Raw genomic sequence first — 20,778 nt, 5'->3', positions numbered from 1 at the left:
CAAGAAATATATATAAAAGCAGTCCATTGGAGAAGACTGGTCAAATTTTCTGTAACACTCCAGACTATTAGTAAATCTCCTGAAAGGTTGGTGGTCCAAAAATACTGCAAATCTTGAAAATACAATTTATTTGTTATTGAGCTGTCCCTTTAAGGACTAATGCTATATAATAAATTGAATATTACAGTTTAATAATGTTCAAATTCAAAATCAATGGTGTTTACAGTGCAGTTGCAGCCTTCTTCTTATCCACCGTTTACCCTGCTGCCACATCAGTAAGCTAGGCTTTCACTGTAGCCATTTATAAGTTTTAGATAACTAATGTTGTGTTTAAATAATTATTTGTTTGTGACATTTTCCGAAAAAAGTCATGCAGCCAGTGGCTGATGGTGGCCGACTAGGGCCAACATGGTACCAGTTTAACTGTGCCACCTGACCAGACTCTTTACCTGCTAATACCTGTGACACAATACTGTCCACACTAGCGTGGATCAACATGAAAATATTGGTAACTGTTACCAGCTTCCAACACTCACAGCCGAGACATACTGGACTTTTACGTATGCATTGTGAATGGACGACTTCAGATCCTATTTGATAGAATAAACAGAATAAAATAGAAATATTAGTCAGAGCAACATTTGTAGACAAGCTTAATGAATCAAGCTTATCCAATACATGGCTCCATCCAAAGAGGTAAGGGTAACTTCTAGAGGTCTTTCGGTTTTCCACGCAGCAGTCACTGCTCCAGCATTTCAGACAGAGCAAAGTAAAAGTATTTATGAAAAACACTGAATCTCATAGCAAACAAAGACACTGAAAAGTAGAACCAACCTGAGGGTCAGGTCCAGGTGGTTATCAGATAGATAAAGAATGTCTGGAAGGGTTGCAGCACTTTGCAAAAGATGGGGGAAAAAAACAACAACAAAAAAAACTACAGTGGACTGTTTGTGTTACTTGATGCATGGTGGAGTGTTTCGTACTGTTCGTCTGGCCAATAACAAAGGACCGTACCAGCCCCGCGCTGCCATCACCGTGCTTCCTCAGTCAGCGCCTCTTTCTCCTCCACCTCTTCATTTTGTTTGGGTGTGAGGGTTGGGGACATGCTTGTGTCGTCGTTTTCTGCTACCTGCTCTTCCGCCTCCTCGCTTCCTCCCTGTTGCTGGTCCAGTGCTGGTTTCCTCTGACAGCAGGGCTTGTACAGGTGGGGGTCGATGATGACTTCTCCGTAGCGTCCTTTGTACACGATCCCGCAGCACACCTTCTGCCTGAAACAACAAACACCTCTGTCAGTATGAATTTGCATAAACAATATGTGCAATTCTGGAAAAGCACAAAGAGGTCAATTCGTTAAGAAGATGTATAAAATGAAGAGTCCATTTTCATATTTTAGGGTAGGAATAAAATAAGAACAAAAACTAGAAAAAGAAAGCATTTCCTGCAGAAAATGCGTGTGAATGCTAAAAGAGCTGAAGAAATTATTGTAACAATGTTGAATTAGCTGAAGAAACTGCTGAAGAAATGTTGAAAAAGGCTGACGCTAAAGCTGAAACATATAACTTGAAGGCTGAGGACATGGCTAAAGCAACAAGTAAAAATAGATTAAAAAATAGAACTTGTAAGAAGGAGGTTGATTTTGTAGGAAATGGTTGGAAATTACTAGAATTGTTGAAGATTAGTATGAAGAAATTGAAAAGCTGAAGTCTAATCAAATATATTCAAAAATGATTTGCTGCAGGCCTGTTGTATTAGACTGCATTAGTTTAAACTGCCAACTGAGTGTGTAATATATTATGTGATATTGAGTTCAGGTCATTTCAGCCACTTGTGAACTCATTCATATTCACACACAGCTGCTAGTTACAGACAACTATACAGTATGTCTGTATCACACACAACAAACCCACACAGCTCAATCAGTGTAAACACGATTAATACATTATTTCTACATTTTGAAATGTACAAAAAAAAAAACATTTGTCACTTCATGTTACAAACCAATTCAAGAGACTTTTAATTCCTTTCTGTTAGTCTAATGTTAGCCAATTCCTGTTGTACTATTTACCATGCTAATAGCAGCAAGGTGAAAAAACAAAAAACAAACAGAGGGAGCAGTGAAAGGTAAGATGGACTGTGAGCTGCTGCCTCTTTTTATACGTACTACTGCTGTAACTATCACAGCAAAAGCTGTGTTTTTCCAAAATAAAAAAAGAATGTCTAAGAGTAGAAGCTTAGTGTATTGAGCTAGACAACAACATCATGAGTGTGGGAGCAGAGGCTCTCTGCGCATGTGGTTCCCTCAAGGTCGATAGTACCGGTATTCAACCTGTTGTTCCTTTTCAGAAACTGATTCACTGAGGCTTTTGCACCAGTTTTGCAGACAAAGACTTGACTCATGGTGCCACAACACATTCAGTACATTGACCACCGGTGGCAGTTTCAATAGATGGAGACATGTTAACACTGGTTATGTAATCTGCGGGATTTAAGGACAGAACTTTGAACTGCATCTATTCTTTGTATCTCCACTTTTTTCAGAGTCATGCTGCAACATATTCTTGGTTAAATTTGCTCCTCATGCTTTAGGTGCCAGAGTTCCACTTTTTTTGCATCGGTTTGAGTCTGTAGATGAGAGAAAAGTTACCTTTTCCAGTATTTTAGATCCAAGAAGGAGTAGGCTGGAGAGGAGGTGGCTCCAGGGGAGAGCTCCGTGTCCGAGCCTTCGTCTGACTGGTTGCTGTAGCTGGGTGACTGAGCGGGCGAGGCACTGGAGGTGGTGCTGTGGGCGTCTGAGTCTGGGAGTGAAGCCAAGAACACTGATCAGCTCTTCATATTCACATGAAGACATACAATATCATACGTTCACACAAACAGGGGGAATATTTCTAATGATTAATGATTATTATTATTTTACATATAATATAACTAATAATAATTATTTTGTCTTTTTTCACTTTTTATTCTGCCATAACACACTGTAAGAATGACAGTGTGTTAGGGAAGACAGAGGGGATGACAATGCAGCAGTAACCTATATGTTATTTGCTCTACCAGGTGAGTCACCAGAATCAGGTCATGTATTGTTTTGTCACGCAACTCTTTTAACACAATAGGCCTGCATCACAGCAGCAATGATGTAGCTACTTACTGTTTCTCTTCATGTCACTCTGTACCCGACTCATCTCACTTGGCCTAAGCTTCTTTTTCATCTTTTTCGTCTTCAGTGTGGCCTTCATGCTTGAACCAGCTTTTGCATCGACCACCTGAAATCACACAGTAGATGTAATTTTTTATATAAAGCCAGAGGAAAGGCGTGCGGGCATAACATTGCTGAATGTTTCCTTACATGATTCCAGTTTTTCTTCGAACCAGCTGGAAGTTTTTTCCATCTCTTCACCAGGAGGACACAGGCGTTGCAGATGTCCCCACATCGTATCTCTCCCAAGCTGCAGGGACAGGAGACAGACCAGTGAAGCACCACACAGGTACAGACAATCAGCAGGCTGGATCAGAGACGTACCTATTGTTAGATTACAGACATTTCTTCAGCCTGACATATCTCGACGTATTTGCTATTCAATAAAATGGGAAATAAATAAACATCCATTTGGCTATGCTGTACTTTCTTGCCTGTGTTTGTTTATATTTTAGTAAATTGTTCCCATAAAAAGCAATGGCTGAATCTGCTGTTTGCAGAGTAGCCAACATCTATCTCCATGTGCTCTAAAACAACATGTTACATCCTGCACTCTTACAGCCACAGCAGACAGAAGAACTGAACCTCACTGATCCCTGAGTGAACCGTCTGGTTCTGTGGAAGCTGCTGCCCTACTCACCCGAAGCAGCTCTTGAAGTCGGTCTCGTAGCGTTTGCTGTCAGTGAAGCGGGAGCTGGAAGACTTGGCCCTGCAGATGCAGCAGCCGTCTATACTGCGGTACATCTTGGGCTTGTGGAAGCCAAACATCTGAGGAAACACAGGCAGAGAGACATACACACCATCAAACCATGAGGATTCTGTACAACATGAAACCTGCTGTAAAAGTTTCACCAACAGATCTAATCCTGTTGCACCATTTAAAGGGATAGTTCAACATTTTGGCCAAATTGGCCCATTGCCATAATCCCTATAGTCATAGCAGTAGGTTTGTTACCTTTAATTGTCGGTGCAAACTGTTTTAAGAATGGCGGACCCTCATCAAACTCATCAAATACACAATCCAACAACTCCAAAACACTCTGGTGGACAAGTTGTGACCTGCACATTCACCACGCTATGAGATAATAACGGAACGTTACAAGACAGAGTTGTTTTAGAGGTAAATTCATGCAAAACTGCTGATGCGTGTTCCCGTCGGGGGCAGTTTTTTGGCAAGCAGTCTCTGCATTTGCCTCGAAAACAACTCCGTAGCGTAGCTCTGAGCAGCTTGCGGCTCTGCTCCGCCGCTCTAAAAATAGCTTGCACCGACAATTAAAGGTAACAAACTTACTCCTAGAACTACAGGGATTATGGCAATGGGCCAATTTGCCAAAATGTTGAACTATCCCTTTAAGAACACAACCATTTTTGAATCCAATTTCTTTTTTTGGTGGGGGATTTTAAATAACTGAATTACTTGTAATAATTAACAATCACAGAATTCACAGACTAGACACAGTGGCATCATGCCATAGTGCCCAAAATAATATAAAACATGATTCTGACACGAAAAAAAAAAGAAAGACACTAATTAGGCGGTAATAGGTTCCTATAAAACCTGACAAATTTATTTTTTGGTCCATTACAAATTTTGTCTAAATTCCAAATGCATTCAACTATTAAAACCATTTTCATTTAAAAAATGTATTAAATTAAATTTCAAATCTATTTACAACAAAACTAACTTTTGAATGCAACAAATGATCAATAGGAATACAGTCCTACAGGAAGAGGGTGTTTCAGTGACGTGAATACACCAAATGATAAGCCTGTGCATCAGTGAGCTACGCTCAGCTGCCTCTTACGCAACCTCGGTGCTGATGCAGCTGGAGGCTCGACATGTGGCCGCGATGGATGCTGCTGATTGACGGATACGACCAAACCTTCTCATAACAGATCTTATAGGTTACCAGACTCGATTGATCTCCTCTGCCTTTGATTAAAACTTCCCATAATACATGTGAGACATGACAGTGAAGAATCAGGCGTCTGAGTGTGAGATGAGTGCGAGATGCGCGGTGATGCTGGAGGTGGTTGTGTAACCGAGTCCTGACGTAAGCCCCGGCACATGGCAGCAGGGTGGAGGCAGGAGAGATGTGATGCTCTGCCCGCTGCAAAACCACGGTAGCCGCCGGGCTGCAGTGCATCCTGGGTGCGATCGTGAAGTGGTCCATGTTCACAAAAAAACATTTGCACAGTATTTGAGAAGTGGTGAGATTTATCTTCACCACTGGGCTCCACTGGGCTCCAATAAGCGCGGCCGTCAGACCCAATACACTTCATACTGAACTTTAATATCCGACCACTCCAGGCAGATGAGTTTACAGAAACAAACTGCTGGGATCAGGTGTTTTCTGTTTGGTTAAAGCCACTCTCCCTCTAATCACCACGTGTGCGTCCATTATCGGACACCTGCTCCCCTCTCATCGCTTTTCCCACGCGAGGAGGTAGCCTATAATGGCCGGACTTAATAATAACTTATCTCCAATCAGCCGGAAACACTACACCGACACTTTGTCACAGTGTTTTAGTCTCCATTAGCGTCCTTCATTGTATCTCTGCGTGTTGCACAGATGTGACTCTGAACACTGATCAGAAATACTAAAAATCTCAGAGGCTCACACGGTGTCCGATAATGAACACATGCGCCGGCAAAAGACTCGTCGCTTTTTATTCTGTTTAAAAATGATACAAAAAAACCAAAACAAAAAACTGTAATTAATGAGAAAAACCACGAGATCCCCCGTCCCAGTGTGGCTGTAGTATGTATGTCCGTGATCAGGGGGCCGGGCACTGACGCACTAACACACCCACCACCACTCCGACAACACAGTGCAGCTCAGCAGCTCACACAGCAACTTGACAGAGATTTCAGGCCGACGTGTGTAAAGTTCATCATGTTTCCCGCAGCTATCAAACATAAAGAGCAGTGAGCAGCCGGTGAGACAGAGAACCCACTGAAAGACACGCGAGTAACAGCGTGAAAACATCCTGAAGTCAGCAGGTCGCGGGCTGTCGAAGCCGAAGAGTCGTTTCCTGAACTAACGGGGAAACTAGCTGAGCTGTTACCGAGCTGAACAGACATGTAGTCGGCTTCAACCAGCTCCGGTGTTGTTGAACTAACGTTACCACCAGCGGTTCGGCTCCGTTAACTCTTTAGCTTCACGGTAACTCGAGTCGGAGCTACGGGGACAGAGGTCCACAGCTGGCCGTGTTAACGCTGTCTCGGCAGCAACACACACACTCCGATAACTTTACTTTACTGAAAAACATTTTTCTGTGCAAAAGAAACAACACACACTTACCGTGTCTCGGTGTGAAAACCAGCCACACGCACCTGTGTCGCACGCGGTCAAACAGCACCGTGGAAGTGGCTCTCATCTAACATTTAACAACAATGCAGTCGGAACATCAGTTGTAATGTTGCCGCCGAAGTGTCAATGCGCGCGCATAACGAAAATCACTTCCTCTTCGTACTTTACAATTAAAGCTGCAGTGACCTGCTGCGTAGGGTTGGAGATTCTGTGCCTCACTTATTGTGAAAAGGGAGATGGCTATAGACTTCCGGTAATGCACTGCATATTTATGGAAGCTTGACGCAAACCACGGCGCCAGTAGTGAAGACGGTCACGCAGGCGCGCAACGCGGCTCGGTCTCGCGCCACCATTTTCTGCTTTTTCTTCAATCAGCGTCATTTGCATACACCTGTGACGTCCGCGGGTTGTTGCCATGGAGAGGCTATAGTCTTGGTTCAGTTTTATTTATTTCTACACACACTATTTATTGTGGACTTTGTCATATTGTACAGCATCTGATTTTCTTATATAACATAGGTGAATCATTGTTATTTAATTTGAACATTCTATTTATTTTTATATTATTTTGCAGTGACATTTTTATTATCACAAAATGTTAGGCTACTGAAATTATTAGATTATTCTCAACATCTGGAAACACAGACTGATGTGTAAAATCTGATTTTAAAGCAGAAGTAAGCAGAATTTTTCTGTTAATATAAGTCTTAAATAGTTAGGCTATATCTTCTGACGGCAATCACTTACATAAAGTGTTTGGTCTGAAACACGGGTCTGTCAGTCACTCTGCTCTGCTGTAAGCCAAGGAGAAAACTTTCCTTGTATCCTACAAGCTTTATCCAATGAGGAGAGAGAACGGCATGAAGGGCTGTGTGTGTAGCCAAGGGATGCGCGTGAATGTGGTGACGTAGGGACGAGGACCAATAGATCCATGACGAGGGCGGGGGATGCTTACTCCATCGGCGGACAAAACGACCGGATCGCTTACTTCTGCTTTAACTTGAAATATTTTATAAGATCTGATATAGGCTAGTCTGGAAATCAAAAAATATAGGCTACAATTATGAACACACACACAAACACAAGCTATAACACACAAGGTGCTTTTTATTGAAATAGTCATAATAAATATCAGAAAAGAGTAGTCAGTCCAACACAGACGTGAAACTCTTGTTTCTCTGATGACGTTGTCAGTAGCACTTTCTGTTTGAGCACATCCACTCAGGGTTAATAACCACTGGTCACACTACACGTTCACGTAACAAACCCACCCAGTGAGAAAACTGTGCGTCAGTCTAAAGGGAGGAATCTCAAGGGTCCACATTGCATGTCCTCAGCGAACAGTTTTGTACACAAACAGATCCAGTGTGAGATGGAGGACTCTGCTGCTGTGTGACAGTCCTGCAGGTGAGGCGTGGAGAGCACAGAGGATTAAAACATGATAAAAACACATCAAGTGGAAATAGTGGTTACTGCTTTAAAGACATACAATGTTTCCAGTTATTCCACAGGATTTTTTTTTTTCAAACTCAAAACTACCAGTGTTGCTCTCAGCCTACCATGGACTAATATTAAATTAATAAATACAGGAAATCAAGACATGCAAAGAAAACCATGACACACCGTGTCCTTCACAGGCTCAGTGCTGGAAACAGCTAAAATCCTACGAGGAACAGTGGTTACACAGATAACCACTTCTTGTCCCTTCAAAAACTCATCTAGAATTTATTAGAGAGTCACAATAAATACACGTCAGTTAAAATGTCAACATGCACTAAAGACAATATTTACACCGGTTCTCACGCTACGTGGCAACAGTGGCAAAATCTCTCATGCAGCGAAACAGTAAGAGAGGTTATTTAGAGTTTCCTCTCGTCTCCATTGGCTGCGACTGATGTAGAAAAGAATACAGTATGTGTGTGTTTGGAGGAGGAGGGGGCTGAAGTCTTTAATATAAGGAATAAAAAGTAGGACCCCGTTCCTTCCAGAGGTCATGCTGCATTCATCGACTACGGGAATTAGCAGCTTTCTTCCAACAGTATTCTTAACACTAATAAAAATACTGTATATTTTCTATTGTCAGCAAATCGCATATAATGACCAAAACCAACAATGAACCGATCCTAGAAACAAGAAAAACTAAAACGTCTTCAGTGCAGTAAATGCCCACTTTGAATCAGTGAATCACCTGTGTATTACTCTGTGGATGAAAATAGTCCCCTACTAATTGTCAATGTCTTCCTGTTTGAGTGAATTTCAGCAGTTTTAGGAAATTACCAATTTAATTCAATCTTAAACCTCATCCTAAATATCAATGAGTTTGAATTTCCAAAGTGGGGAAAAACACTTGACATCTGCCTAATGCGTGCCCTTCACCAAGAACATTAAGATCAAGCAGCTTTAACAAGTTCAAGTTGTTTTTTGTTTTTTTTCTCAGAGACTGAAATGAAAAGATCAATATCAACCTCCAGGCTGAGTTAAGGACATAGTTAGGTTAATTCAGTACACAGACTGAAGGATCAGACTCCGTCCAAATGGGGAAAAAACCCCACAAACAACTTCAACACTGTTCTCTCTCTGTGTTTTAACAACATGCATCCTATGTTTGAGCCTGTACATGAACAAATATGTAACAATTTGTGGTTGTGTGTGCTTATAAAACTTGTCACACTGTCTAAAGCTTGAGACAGTGAGACCAAGCTCACAGCTAGGAACTCTAATTCATCCAATGTTGTAGGAGCTGCACTGTCTGGATTCATGCTTTGGTTTTTTGAGCTGGGAATGTTTGAGTTACACCTCCAGCATGTGACAGGACCAATGTGTTTTATCTGAGGATGTTCCATAAATAGATCAAACTGCAAGCTGTTGAGTCACCCTGCTGTTAGCGTCTCTGTTCCAGTGGTTCCTTCACTGATTCAAAGAAGGGAACATTTTTTTTTGCTTATGTGAATAAAAGTTCATTCCTGACCTTGGGAATAACAGTTTGTCAAAATGATCTGAAGCGAAGTCCATATCCTCGCTTTTTCTTAGAGCTTACACCACAGATTTCCCCACATAAGTCATGTGACAACAGCAGACGATGAAGAGCAGGAGATGTCTGAAAGCTCAGGAAAAAGCCAGTGAGTGGCCTTTAAGTTCAGATTACTTTGTTAACCATTTGATCTGTTAATGTGATGACAATATTGGCAAAGTGACATAAACGAATGTATGAGGCAAACATGAATCTCTCACACACACACACGCACACGCCTATAACTTTGAAAACTTTAAGTTGGAAGATATAAAAATAAACGGCGGGCCAACACTCACCCTTGAGATATCACACTCACACACACACATACACACACACACACACACTTGGACAGCAGATTTAAAATAGTCAGGTCGATGCCCGTCCTTTGGTAGGAATGTCTGCAGCCACAGGTTAACCACCTGACCTGAGGTCAGTGTTTGTGTCCATCCACAGGCTGGGATCTGAGAAAATGCCCAAAATGACTCCAGTGAGTTAGAGAGGGAGGGAGGCGTGGAGAGCTGGAGGCTCCACAGCACAGCACATCACATCACAGCGCTGCGCTGCGTCGCTGTCAGTATATTACACAACAGAGCTCCATCACAGGCAGTTTCACAAAATCCTCCTCCCGGTGTGTCGCTCAGTCTTCGTCTTAAGGTCCTCCTCTTCTTTCCACATCCCATAGGCATGCTGTTTCTAACTAGATCTGAGGACAGTGACAGTTCATCTACTTGTACCTACTGGAGGAGGACTAGGCTACACAGACAGCACAAAGGGAGAGGTCTGCTAATCTGAAAAGGGGTTTTACAGAGTCCAACCACTGGGTTTTTTTGTCTTTTACTCCCTTTCATGTGGGTCTGATTTCTTCCTTCCAGACAACCACTGGTTCAGTTCATCCCAGTAAATCCACATGCAAAAGACATAAGCTAAAACACTGGCTGGTTGTTATTTGTTACAAAACTACTACACTGGCATCACATGTTAATGCCATCTTGAAAATCTCTCTTGTTTGTTTGGATGAAAATATACATCTTTTTTCCCACTTAGTCAAATGAAAATGCTGAAAGTGAATTTCCTACAAACAAGTTCTGACTCTGTATCAAAACCCTGGTGAATCTTCTCCCGCCATTGTTTCCAAAACCTATTAAAACACCAGTGAGCCGCCAGGTGACATGTTCCCTCATCATTATGAACACACTTTAGTTAATTTTGCCATCGTGCCTCGACAAGTACAACACCAAATGTGAATTCATCCACCACTGAAAATAGTCCCTGTGTTTCAGGAAATTAATTAGCCTTTTTCTGAAGCAAAACCTGTGAGGTGTTTTTCAAAAAAAAAATGTCAGGAGCCAATGAGCTACGTGCAGGGAGATCCATCATTAATAGGAGATATGATGGTTTTCTTAGTCTACTGAAGTGAACTGAAACCAAAGGCTGCTGGGAAAGGTAGTCAATTTGAAAACTGTATGTTCATAAAATTGGATACAGTAAATTTTAAGAATTCAGGATTTGTTGTAATAGAATAAAACATGATACTGCAGTGGCTGCAATTGAATTAAAACAGTCTTTCAGAGCCACGGGGTTGGGGGGCGGGGCAGGGTGGGGGTATAATGCCACATCCAAGCTTCAAGTTGATCCAAAGTCCTGAATTCTCACTTGAAGCAATGGAACGTTTTGCTTTGGTAACTCAAGAATAAATAAGTTTGAATGCCCCTCATCTGTCCGTCAATCCCTCCATCCCTGGTAGTCTGAGCTAAAAGAGGGCAGAGCAGGTGGAGGTGGGGGGAAGGTGTGGAGGGAAATGACTGGCAGATCAGCTGTCCCGCCTCCTGGGGGGGTTAAAGGTCGATGCCCTTGACCAGCGAGGACTCCAGCGTGATGGGGAAGTCGTGCAGCGTCTCCAGGACCTGGATGAGGGTGTTGACGGTGGTGCGGTCTCTGAGCAGAGCCGAGTCCTCGTACATCCTCAGGATCACTGGGCACTCCACCAGCAGGGGGAGCCACTGGGGCAGCAGCCGGTCTCTGCACAACACACACAGGGGATCAATCAATCCATCAATCACACCTTATTTAAACAACAACCCCCACCCTGAGCCACACACACACACACAGCAATAAAGGACTAAGCTATAAAGAAAAACAATAAAAGTAACACAATAATAACAACAGGAACTGAGGAAGCTTTATTGCCAATCTCATAAATTTAAACTGAGGTAGCCATCACAAAAGAATGAATAATGGAATGATACTAACAGAGAGAAAATAATCCTGTAGATGTTAATAAGATTTATTTGTATTTATTTATCCACCTATTTTTACCTTTTCTTCTACAAGTAGAATTCCACTGAACCAATGACTAAGCAAGGTGAAATTAGTTGTTAATAATTGAATTGAATTAGATTAATCTCTGGACTGTCTCTGCACATATAGACGCAGATATACATTAATACATGTACACAATATACTTTATATACTATGATATGTTCAGTACAAAGAACTTAATACTTAGATACTACACTCATACAGTAAAGGGGTCTAGCAGCTGATTTATAGCCGACCCAATGATCATTCATCAGGGAAGCATGCTGAGTTTGTGATTTTCGAATCGGCAAAGGCCAAATTATAAAGAAATTAAATACTTTTGGGACTAACATTTTGTATAAATATACTGTACAGTATATGTGTATTTAGTAATGTGTTAATTCTGCCAGTAGGTGGCGGTAATGCACCGACGAGAAGTTGTCTGCAAACCAAATGAGCAAGATAACAGCAGCTTGAACTGAGAAGGTCTCTGACCTGGCTCCGAGGCAGACCAGCAGCTGGAACTTCCCGTCCTTGCCGATGCTCCGGGGGGTCGAGTTGATGGCGTTGATGTAGTGACAGAATGAGTGACAGGTCATCCCTAGGGGCTGAGCCGTCTCCTGGAGGTCCCCCATCTGGTCAGCTGACTCCATGTAGGCAACGGCTTTTTCTGTAGAGGAGGGAAGAAGACGTTAGACTCACAGAGCCCCCCTTCTGTGTGTGTCCTCAGAGCTGGGTCAAGCTGTTACATCTGACAGACACACTGGACAGTTCATTTCCTACAGCAGCAGGTGGCGCCGCAGCTCCACACTCACCCATAAAGTCCCACACGAACACGGTCTTCTGGAAGAGCCGCGCAGACTTGAAGCCGTGATGGAAAAACTGTTCCAGAGCTGCCACCAAGCTGCTCTCTCCACACAGCAGCACCGTCAGGCTGCCCCTCTGCACACAGGACAGGACAAACATCCACACATCAGGATATCACAGGAAAACACTCAAATAAAGTCAACTTCCAAAATACAGATATGGACGTTCTTAATGATTGAATAAAAGATGGAAGCAGAAGAGAGTCGAAACTCTATAACTCTTTCCTATACTTCCCATACTCCAACTGTGATCCATTAATCCAACCATTAAAGGAGAATTCTGGTCATTTTCTAAGTAACGCTCTACAGCTCTAGGTCCCCGATTGCGACCATAGGAAAAAATCCTATGAGACTTTGCTGGACCTTACTAGTTGACTGTCGAGCTTGGGACTGTTTCCATATCAACAAAGACAAAAATGCGAAGAAAACATGGATTTAGGAGGGAAAAAAGCAGTTATATTCATATTGATGCTTTTTTCCCATCCAAAGTCATTTTTTCCTCCTAAATCCATGTTTTCCTCACGTTTTTGTCCTGAGTTTGACAGTCGACTACTAAGGTCTACCCAGGAAGCTAGACTAAACAGAGGTACATGACAAAAACACACATGTAGCACTGCTCTCTCATATAACGGAGTTTATGCACAGTCAGTGTTGTGTGGTAAGGATCTGGTGGATGTTGCAAAGCATGTGTAGTGATATTTTGAGCATAATAGAGGCCAAAGTCACGGTTTTAAAGTTCTGCTCCCATTACTTCTCTGTTTAACTGCAGTGTAGCTCAGCTAGCAGGAGGAGAGCTAGGTCCTGGCTGCACATATTTTTCTCAGATTTTTTCCTATGGTCGCACTCGTGGACCTAGAGCTGTAGAGCGTTACTTAGAAAATGACCAGAATTCTCCTTTAAGTTCCTGGAGGTTTATGACCTCCACCTGCTGCACCAGCTGAGTGGGTTTTAGTGACTTCAGCTCTAAAATGCTCCGTTACACCAAAAGCCTGAACATGATCCTGCAGCTGCAGCAGAGGAAACCTGTACAGGTCAAATCCTGCAGGATTAGAGTCTTACAGTGTCCTTGTGGCCTGCGGCAGGTTTTCACAGCTCGGGGGGCGAAACAGCCTGTGATTACTGTGCATGAAACCAGTGCTGCCTGGTTCACAGTGTCCTTCAGGATTCACCCTCCACTCTTTATTCTTTTTCAAAGTATGCTTTTAGAAAATCCATTTTTGTACAGAATCAGCAGTTTCCTCTGGGGTGACACCAGAGCAGCTGTGAAACACGACTGTACTGACCAAACCGATGAACATCAGTGGACAGGGACGATACAGTCCTCTGAGGTTAGCGATGTGAATGATTCAGTAATAAATTAAATGAGTTTTAAACAGTAAGTCAGACTCTCTGACCTCTTTCTCTGGCTTGTGGAAGTGTTTGATGATGTTGTTCACCGCCTCCCCGATGGCCTCCTGGATCTGAGCTGAGTTTGGTTCTGGAATCAGGAAAAACAGAACAACCATCAGTAACACCCCAGCACAATCTCATTGATGTTTTCATTTCATTTTAATTCAATTCAATTCACTGCACTTTCTTAGAGTCATTTATAAAAATAAATTGGCTAAATTGATTAACTTGATATGGTTCCACTCTGTTTAACGTAAATATGAATGTAAGCATTTAAGTCTAAAATCATTGTTATGGTACACTAGACGCTGTAAGGGAGAAATCCATGGTCGCTGCTGAGAGAAGAAGGAAGTGCTGGATGTCTTAATAAACATTCCTTTCTATACTAAACTTTATGCTATTGGTTGTTTGGTAGTATTGTTGTATATTTTTTGTACTGTATTGTATGTACATCTGTTACACTGTATGTTCTTTTAGCTCCCCCTTTGCTGCATAGCCACTTGCCCCACTGGGGACAAATAAAGTGATTGAGATTGAGTTCATTTGGACTTGATCAAGGAGAACAGTGTCATTGACACAAGTGTTGCCTGATGTCACCTCAGTTGTGAGTAGACAGACCTCAAACCTTTGTTCTCATATGAAACAAGGTGAACAGAGTCTGTGTAGATGTGTAAGCAGTCTATTGGCTACTGGGCATAAACACACTCCCTCAGTGGAGTTGAAGGTACCAATTGTAACATGACCTTGGCATGTGCCTGAGAGAGAGACTGATGTGCAGATCCATCATATTAGGGGAAAACAGGTTTGATGATCTGTTAAAAGTATTTCTGGGAGAAGATCCACAATTTACTAAATTAGCTGCACAATATGTAACATTCTGCCACGATACTATAAAAGTACACGAATGCTGATCAGAACCATTATTGATGTCATTTAATATTGTTGTCGTTTTTTATTATCATTTGTTACTGTCATCATTTAAGAACAATATGTGTATGTTTTATATATAACAACTTGCAACAGTCTAATGATGCACACACACATATTATTTATTTTTTAAGTTTCATGTCATTTAGACTATGTATAAGAGAGAGAGAGAACTTGATCAGCAAACACGTGCATGCTCATACACACGCATAGGGTAAATAATTTTATGTATACTTTTTATTTATTTGTATATTGTTGTATATATTTGGTTTCATGAGTTGTATTGTGTCATTGATTCCTAATGCTTTGGCAACATAGTTCTTTTAACTGTCAGAGAGAGCAGGTACTGACTGGATCCTCGTCCGGTCATGGACGTGATGCTGATGCGTCTGGTCTGGGACGGTGAGCGCTGCGGCGGCGGCGTACGGGACCCTCTCCCAGAATCCTCCTCTGCGCTGGGCAGCACCAGCTCCCCGATCAGAACCCTCTCCAGGCTGCCGTCGTCCACGCCCTTACCCAGCCACCGGCCACATGGGAACCTGGGGGGGGGGGGGCAGAGGAGGTGAGTTTCAACATTCAGTCTTTTCTACTGATGAGTGTGTGTGTATGAAAACCTGATCCACAGAGCCTTTAGTGTTGCTGGCCGACATGTTCCTTCATGTCCATGAACAGTGTGTGCCACTGTTGTTCACTTTGTCTCAGACTCACACACACAGTCCTGTTGCACATACTCACAAGAGCGTCAAATGTGGATCAATCCACTGTGGGAAATAGTTCCACAGAAATGCAGTTTCAGTCAACCATTGTGTAGATGCTACTAAAGAATATTTTTATTATGGATTTATATATTGATTTTCAGAAACAGTGAACATGTGTATTAAAATTTCACAGGGTCTAAAGTCATGTACTTTCAAATTTCTTGTTTTGTCCAATCAAGAAAAAACGTTATAATTATTAAAAAAAATCAAATTTGAAGAAGCTGGAAGTAGTGATTGATCATTTATTGGTTTTCTGTTGTTTGACAAATGGATTAATGCAACCATTGTTCCAGCCTAGTCTATATGTTTAACAGCTGTTTATGTCTTCACTTTAACGTTTCATTACTTGACTTCTTATATAAACACAGAGATAACAGTCAGCAACACAACTTGACTTTGGAGCCTTAAACCTCAGGTCATAGAGTGCAGGAGAATCACAGCAACTGGGACAGAATCATGTGTGAAAGAACACTAATGTGGGCCGGTGTGTAAACACATTTTGATCTCAGCTACACACCTGAACCTTGTAGTTTGTGATGCTATCACACAGGAGAAGACTCACAGACGGCTCAACACCTGCTACACTGCTCAACAAAACCTGTGCTAGTTTCTGCAACAACAGGTGTGTCCAGGATCACACAGACACACACAGATTCACAAAGTGAAAACAATACCAGCCACATGCTGTTGCATCTTTTAATGAATAAGAGTCAAGTAAAGTAAATGTAAAGGGATAGTTCAACATTTTGGCAAATTGGCCCATTGCCATAATCCCTATAGTTTTAGGAGTAGGTATGTTACCCTTAATTGTCGGTGCAAGCTATTTGCAGGGCCGTGAGCTGCTCAGAGCTACGCTATGGAGGCTAATGGGATTTCTTGGTTTCCCTCAAACTCGTCAAATACACAATCCAACAACTCCAAAACGCTCTGGTGGACAAGTTGTGAGCTGCACATTCACCACACTATGAGATAATAACAGAACGTTATGAGACGGAATTGTTTTAGAGGTAAATTCATGCAAAACCGCTGATACGCATTCCCATTGGCGGAAATGTTAAACTATCCCTTTAAATTTATTAGATTTTGGTATAGAAGATTTTTAGAGGCATTTCTAGAGTCCAGTAAGAGCCAAAGCAAAGGTTGGTGTCTATCTGATCAGATTTATCTACGTATTTCTTATTCTATTTTATTTAACAGGGACAATACATACAACATTGCCACAAATAATATGGAAAATGTTATGTAGTAAAACGTCTAGCTTCAGCTAATTTGCAGTTATCGCCTCTGGCCAGACGGTGGCAGACTTCGAGGTCAGATCACAGTCGATCAACTGATTTGACACTAATGGGAGTTGATAAGAGGTGAGAGAGACAGTGAATGAGAGAGGCAGCCTCCGCTCACCTGTACGTGTGTCCTGTGATTTCATTGCGCACCATGACACAGTCCACCAGCCACTTGGCCAGCAGCCCGGCGTTGTCATGACCCAGCTGCGCCGTGGTCAGCTTCCCCAGGTTCTGACACTGAACACACACACACAGAGCGGAAAGACAATGTCAGTTCACTGCAGCATTAAAGCCCATTTTATATACTCCAACTACCGCCTGCTGCTTTTCAATATTACAAGCTCTGTTTTATTGCTGCATTCTAACACTGCCTCCCTTTGAATTAAAGGACTCAGTCTTTTAATGTAGTTTAATATCATTTTATTATTGATGTTTCTTCATTTTATTATCCTGTTTAATTCAGACACAGAAATGAGATTTTCCTCAGTTCTGGACTCTTTTCAAAAAGCTATCCCAGCATGCACTGCACTGCTATTTCAGTTACAACCATAACATTGAGCTACATTAAAGGGATAGTAGCATTTTTTTTAAAGTGGGGTTGTATGATCTACAAATAGCCCCTAAATACTTTAATTGCAGTAGAAGACTCTCTACTCTCCTCCCGCTAGCAACGCCAGCCCATAGCCCTGCCCAGAGATTTACAACATACATTGTTGTGAATGGACCCAAATAAATGGCCTATTTACGCGGCCTAAAAGAGGTTTTACCTGAAAAAAAAATACACAGTTCCATTGTTCGCTATAATATAATTTTTTCCAGCCCCTCAAAGTGCAGGAAAAACGCAGTTTTTATTTGGAGCTAACCAACTGCTGATCGGTGGGCGCTAACCCTGGGTGGAGGGATACGTGAGTTGGTTTTTCCTGCACTTTGAAGGGCTGGAAAAAATTATATTATAGCGAACAATGGAACTGTGTATTTTTTTTCAGGTAAAACCTCTTTTAGGCCGCGAAAATAGGCCGTTTCTTTGGGTCTGTTCACAACAATGTATGTTGTAAATCTCTGGGCAGGGCTATGGGCTGGCGTTGCTAACGGGAGGAGTGTAGAGAGTCTTCTACTGCAATTAAAGTACTTTAATTTTTTATTTGTAGATCATACAAACCCACTTTAAAAAAAATGCTACTATTCCTTTAAACACTTGTCTTTTATTCACATCTCTAAGTAGTTATAAGCTAATAATTACAGTCCAGGCGTGAAGTATAACACACAGTAGTGTTTAAGGTCAGGGTGGAGCTGCAGCTAAACTAAAGCTGGTGTTCTATTCTGATTCTAACAGTTATGACCTGATCCAAACTAAAGTGGGTGCCAACGGTGCCTACAGGGGGTGGGAAGGTAAACGGATGGAAAAGATGGATGTCAAAGAGAGGGAGGGGGGATGAAGGGAGGGGGGCGTCCTCTAACCTTGAAAAAGGCGGAGATGTGTGTGTGAGGCCTGAAAGCAGACTGAGGGAGATGGAGACACTTGTTAAGACACAATGGATGGACAATAAAATAAAATAAAAAAATCACAGAACTAAAACAAGAGCACCGTCCATCATGCAAACAGGCGAGGAAACTGTAACGGTGCATACATGTACACACACATACACACACACGCATGCAGTGTGAGAGGACAGGACATAGTTGTGACACTCTGTCCTCAGTTCTAGTGTCTTTTCAGTGTCCCTGTCACCGATAGTCCTTCAGCTTTTTTAGGAGGTTGTGATCAAAAAGGCCCAGAAGCAAAACCGGAAAAAATATAACACCAAAAAAACATGAAGTGTGTGGGATCATAACCATGATTATGTGCTGTATATTGATGAATAATAACAAATAGGTAGTCTTCTTGTCTTACACATTCATTGCTTAACTGTTCAATATGATGGATGTGACACTTGAAGCCATGGCTGTAAAATCTTAAATGAAAAGCTGATGGAAAAATACTACGTGTTCACTTAACCTCGTTAATCATACAGTATGTCCTGTTTTGCAAAGAACCTGTGTGAGAAGAGTTGGGGTCTGTCTGGTTTTAATTGGTAGAAGGGCCTTGGGGATAGTGGAGGTATGCAACCTGCTTTGATAGAACAAAGTTTTGAAAACATCTTTCTTGCAGCGTAAGAGATAACGTGGTTGTTGCTAGGCAAGATGACATGTGTTTAAATACTGAAAGATGTCTCTGTTGGGGGAGCTCAACTCCCACAACCTTGTATGTGTCAGATCCTGTGCACTGCTTGAATAAAGAGATATTGACTTCAAGATGCTCGCTGTGAGAGTGGTGACTTTTTCACCTGCAATAGTTATATATCCTAACTGAAATGAGATAATGTACAAATATACGCAGGTTTTGTTTTCAGCTATATTTTTTTTAACATTACACAATTGTAATACTATAACAGCTAGGTTTTGATATGCTGATGTTTTCATAACTGTGAACCAAGAAATCAATACCAGCTGTCTAATGTATTCTGTGAGGATAACAATAATAAAGACAAAATTGAAAAAAAAGAAGAAATGAGATAATGATGTGGATCTTGAAATGTGTCTTTGTGTCTTGAAATGTGTCTTTTTATATATATCAATAAATCTAATTAGTTATGTATTGATGTCCATGCCATTTGTGTTATTTTCTTGTGCTTTTTCCACTATCAGAAATTCAATTTATAAATTTGCAGGCATCAAATGACTCAGACGGCCCCTAAATGACAACATTTATTTTTCCCTTTATATGATGATCATTTAAATGTATAAATTAAGGCCAAAGCAACTTTACATTATAAGATATGAGATGATTTATTTCAATATAATACTGTGTTCTGTTCATGAATTGTTAGGATTATAATTCACTCAGTTCATGTTTGCTCTGCACATGGGATCTCAACTTGAAATGGACATGGATAAAACTGTTGTTTTTAATTCTTCCTTTTTTTAAATGTGAAAGACAAAAAACACAGATGAGCTGTTATCATGCATGAGAGAGAGGAGGTGGAGAGAGATGAGGGTCATGCCTGACACACAAACACCTGCATACACCAACACAGTGACTGACTGTTCTCTGCTCCAGGAGGTCAAAGGTCACACTACTCACATCGAAGGTCATCTCCAGGACGTTCTTAGGGATCTGCATGATCCCAGAGTCCCCCAGCTCTCCTGACACACACACCCAGGGGTTGGAGGTTGTCATGGCGTTGCTCAGCTTCTTGATGGGGATGATGACGACTCGGTACGGGATCACTGCAGGGACAAACGTGTTAGCGCAAAAGCAGAGATACACTGTGGACTTTACTGTTTCTCTAAGAATTTCTTGCATTGTATCTCTTCTCTGGTGTGTAGTGTGAAGTGTGAGGGGGAACTCACTGATGGTGGTGAAGACGCTGGTGAAGCAGAAGTAGTCGACGGCGTTGAGCGACAGCAGGTGGAAGAGGAACTGCTCCTTCTCCTCCTCACAGCGCAGGAAGGCGTAACGCTTGTACAGGTTCCTGCAGGCAGAGCACGGACACATTAGAAAAAACCATTCACATTAAATGTTTTAACTGCTGATTCCATCCAAAACACAGAGGCCAGAGGCATCCTGTAAAAAGTTTAGAGTGATAGATAAGGCCAAACCATTCCATTAATCTCTTCTTAAAACATTTTAGTCTTTCGTAATGACTGTTTTTATTTGTGTTTTATCTTAGTGGTACATTGGATACAATGGATGG

The 20,778-nt window shown here is 41.8% G+C and overlaps 2 protein-coding genes across 8 annotated transcripts in view; both read right to left on the bottom strand.

Annotated features, from left to right (window-relative positions):
* Window positions 1–415: 415 nt before the first annotated feature.
* Window positions 416–6,635, bottom strand: LOC146962976 (SIN3-HDAC complex-associated factor-like). The gene is made up of 6 exons (XM_085769477.1): window positions 6,502–6,635; window positions 3,837–3,964; window positions 3,347–3,446; window positions 3,149–3,263; window positions 2,645–2,795; window positions 416–1,268 (listed from the first exon to the last, which is right to left on the bottom strand). Exons 2-6 carry the CDS (start codon window positions 3,962–3,964, stop codon window positions 1,031–1,033), a joined length of 732 nt encoding a protein of 243 aa, XP_085625603.1. The 5' UTR covers window positions 6,502–6,635; the 3' UTR covers window positions 416–1,030.
* Window positions 6,636–7,592: 957 nt separating this feature from the next.
* Window positions 7,593–20,778, bottom strand: part of dennd5b (DENN/MADD domain containing 5B) — an 86,470-nt gene continuing 73,284 nt past the window's right edge. For 4 of the 7 annotated variants that reach the window (XM_085769788.1, XM_085769782.1, XM_085769785.1 and 1 more), the window contains 9 exons: window positions 20,435–20,556; window positions 20,166–20,311; window positions 18,503–18,544; window positions 17,163–17,281; window positions 15,355–15,542; window positions 14,082–14,164; window positions 12,637–12,763; window positions 12,317–12,491; window positions 7,593–11,542 (listed from right to left, as the gene is read on the bottom strand). In XM_085769788.1, the coding sequence (XP_085625914.1) occupies window positions 11,359–11,542; window positions 12,317–12,491; window positions 12,637–12,763; window positions 14,082–14,164; window positions 15,355–15,542; window positions 17,163–17,281; window positions 18,503–18,544; window positions 20,166–20,311; window positions 20,435–20,556 (1,186 nt within the window). In that variant the 3' untranslated portion in view covers window positions 7,593–11,358. The remainder of the gene's footprint in view (window positions 11,543–12,316; window positions 12,492–12,636; window positions 12,764–14,081; window positions 14,165–15,354; window positions 15,543–17,162; window positions 17,282–18,502; window positions 18,545–20,165; window positions 20,312–20,434; window positions 20,557–20,778) is intronic. The other 3 variants (XM_085769786.1, XM_085769789.1, XM_085769783.1) reach the window with 1 other exon arrangement.

This window comes from Trachurus japonicus, chromosome 23 (assembly GCF_045865225.1).
Source record: "Trachurus japonicus isolate A0001 chromosome 23, Traja_1.0".
Lineage (NCBI taxonomy): Eukaryota > Metazoa > Chordata > Actinopteri > Carangiformes > Carangidae > Trachurus > Trachurus japonicus.
Note: the sequence above shows the minus strand (reverse complement) of the source record. Positions and strands in the feature narration are given on the sequence as shown.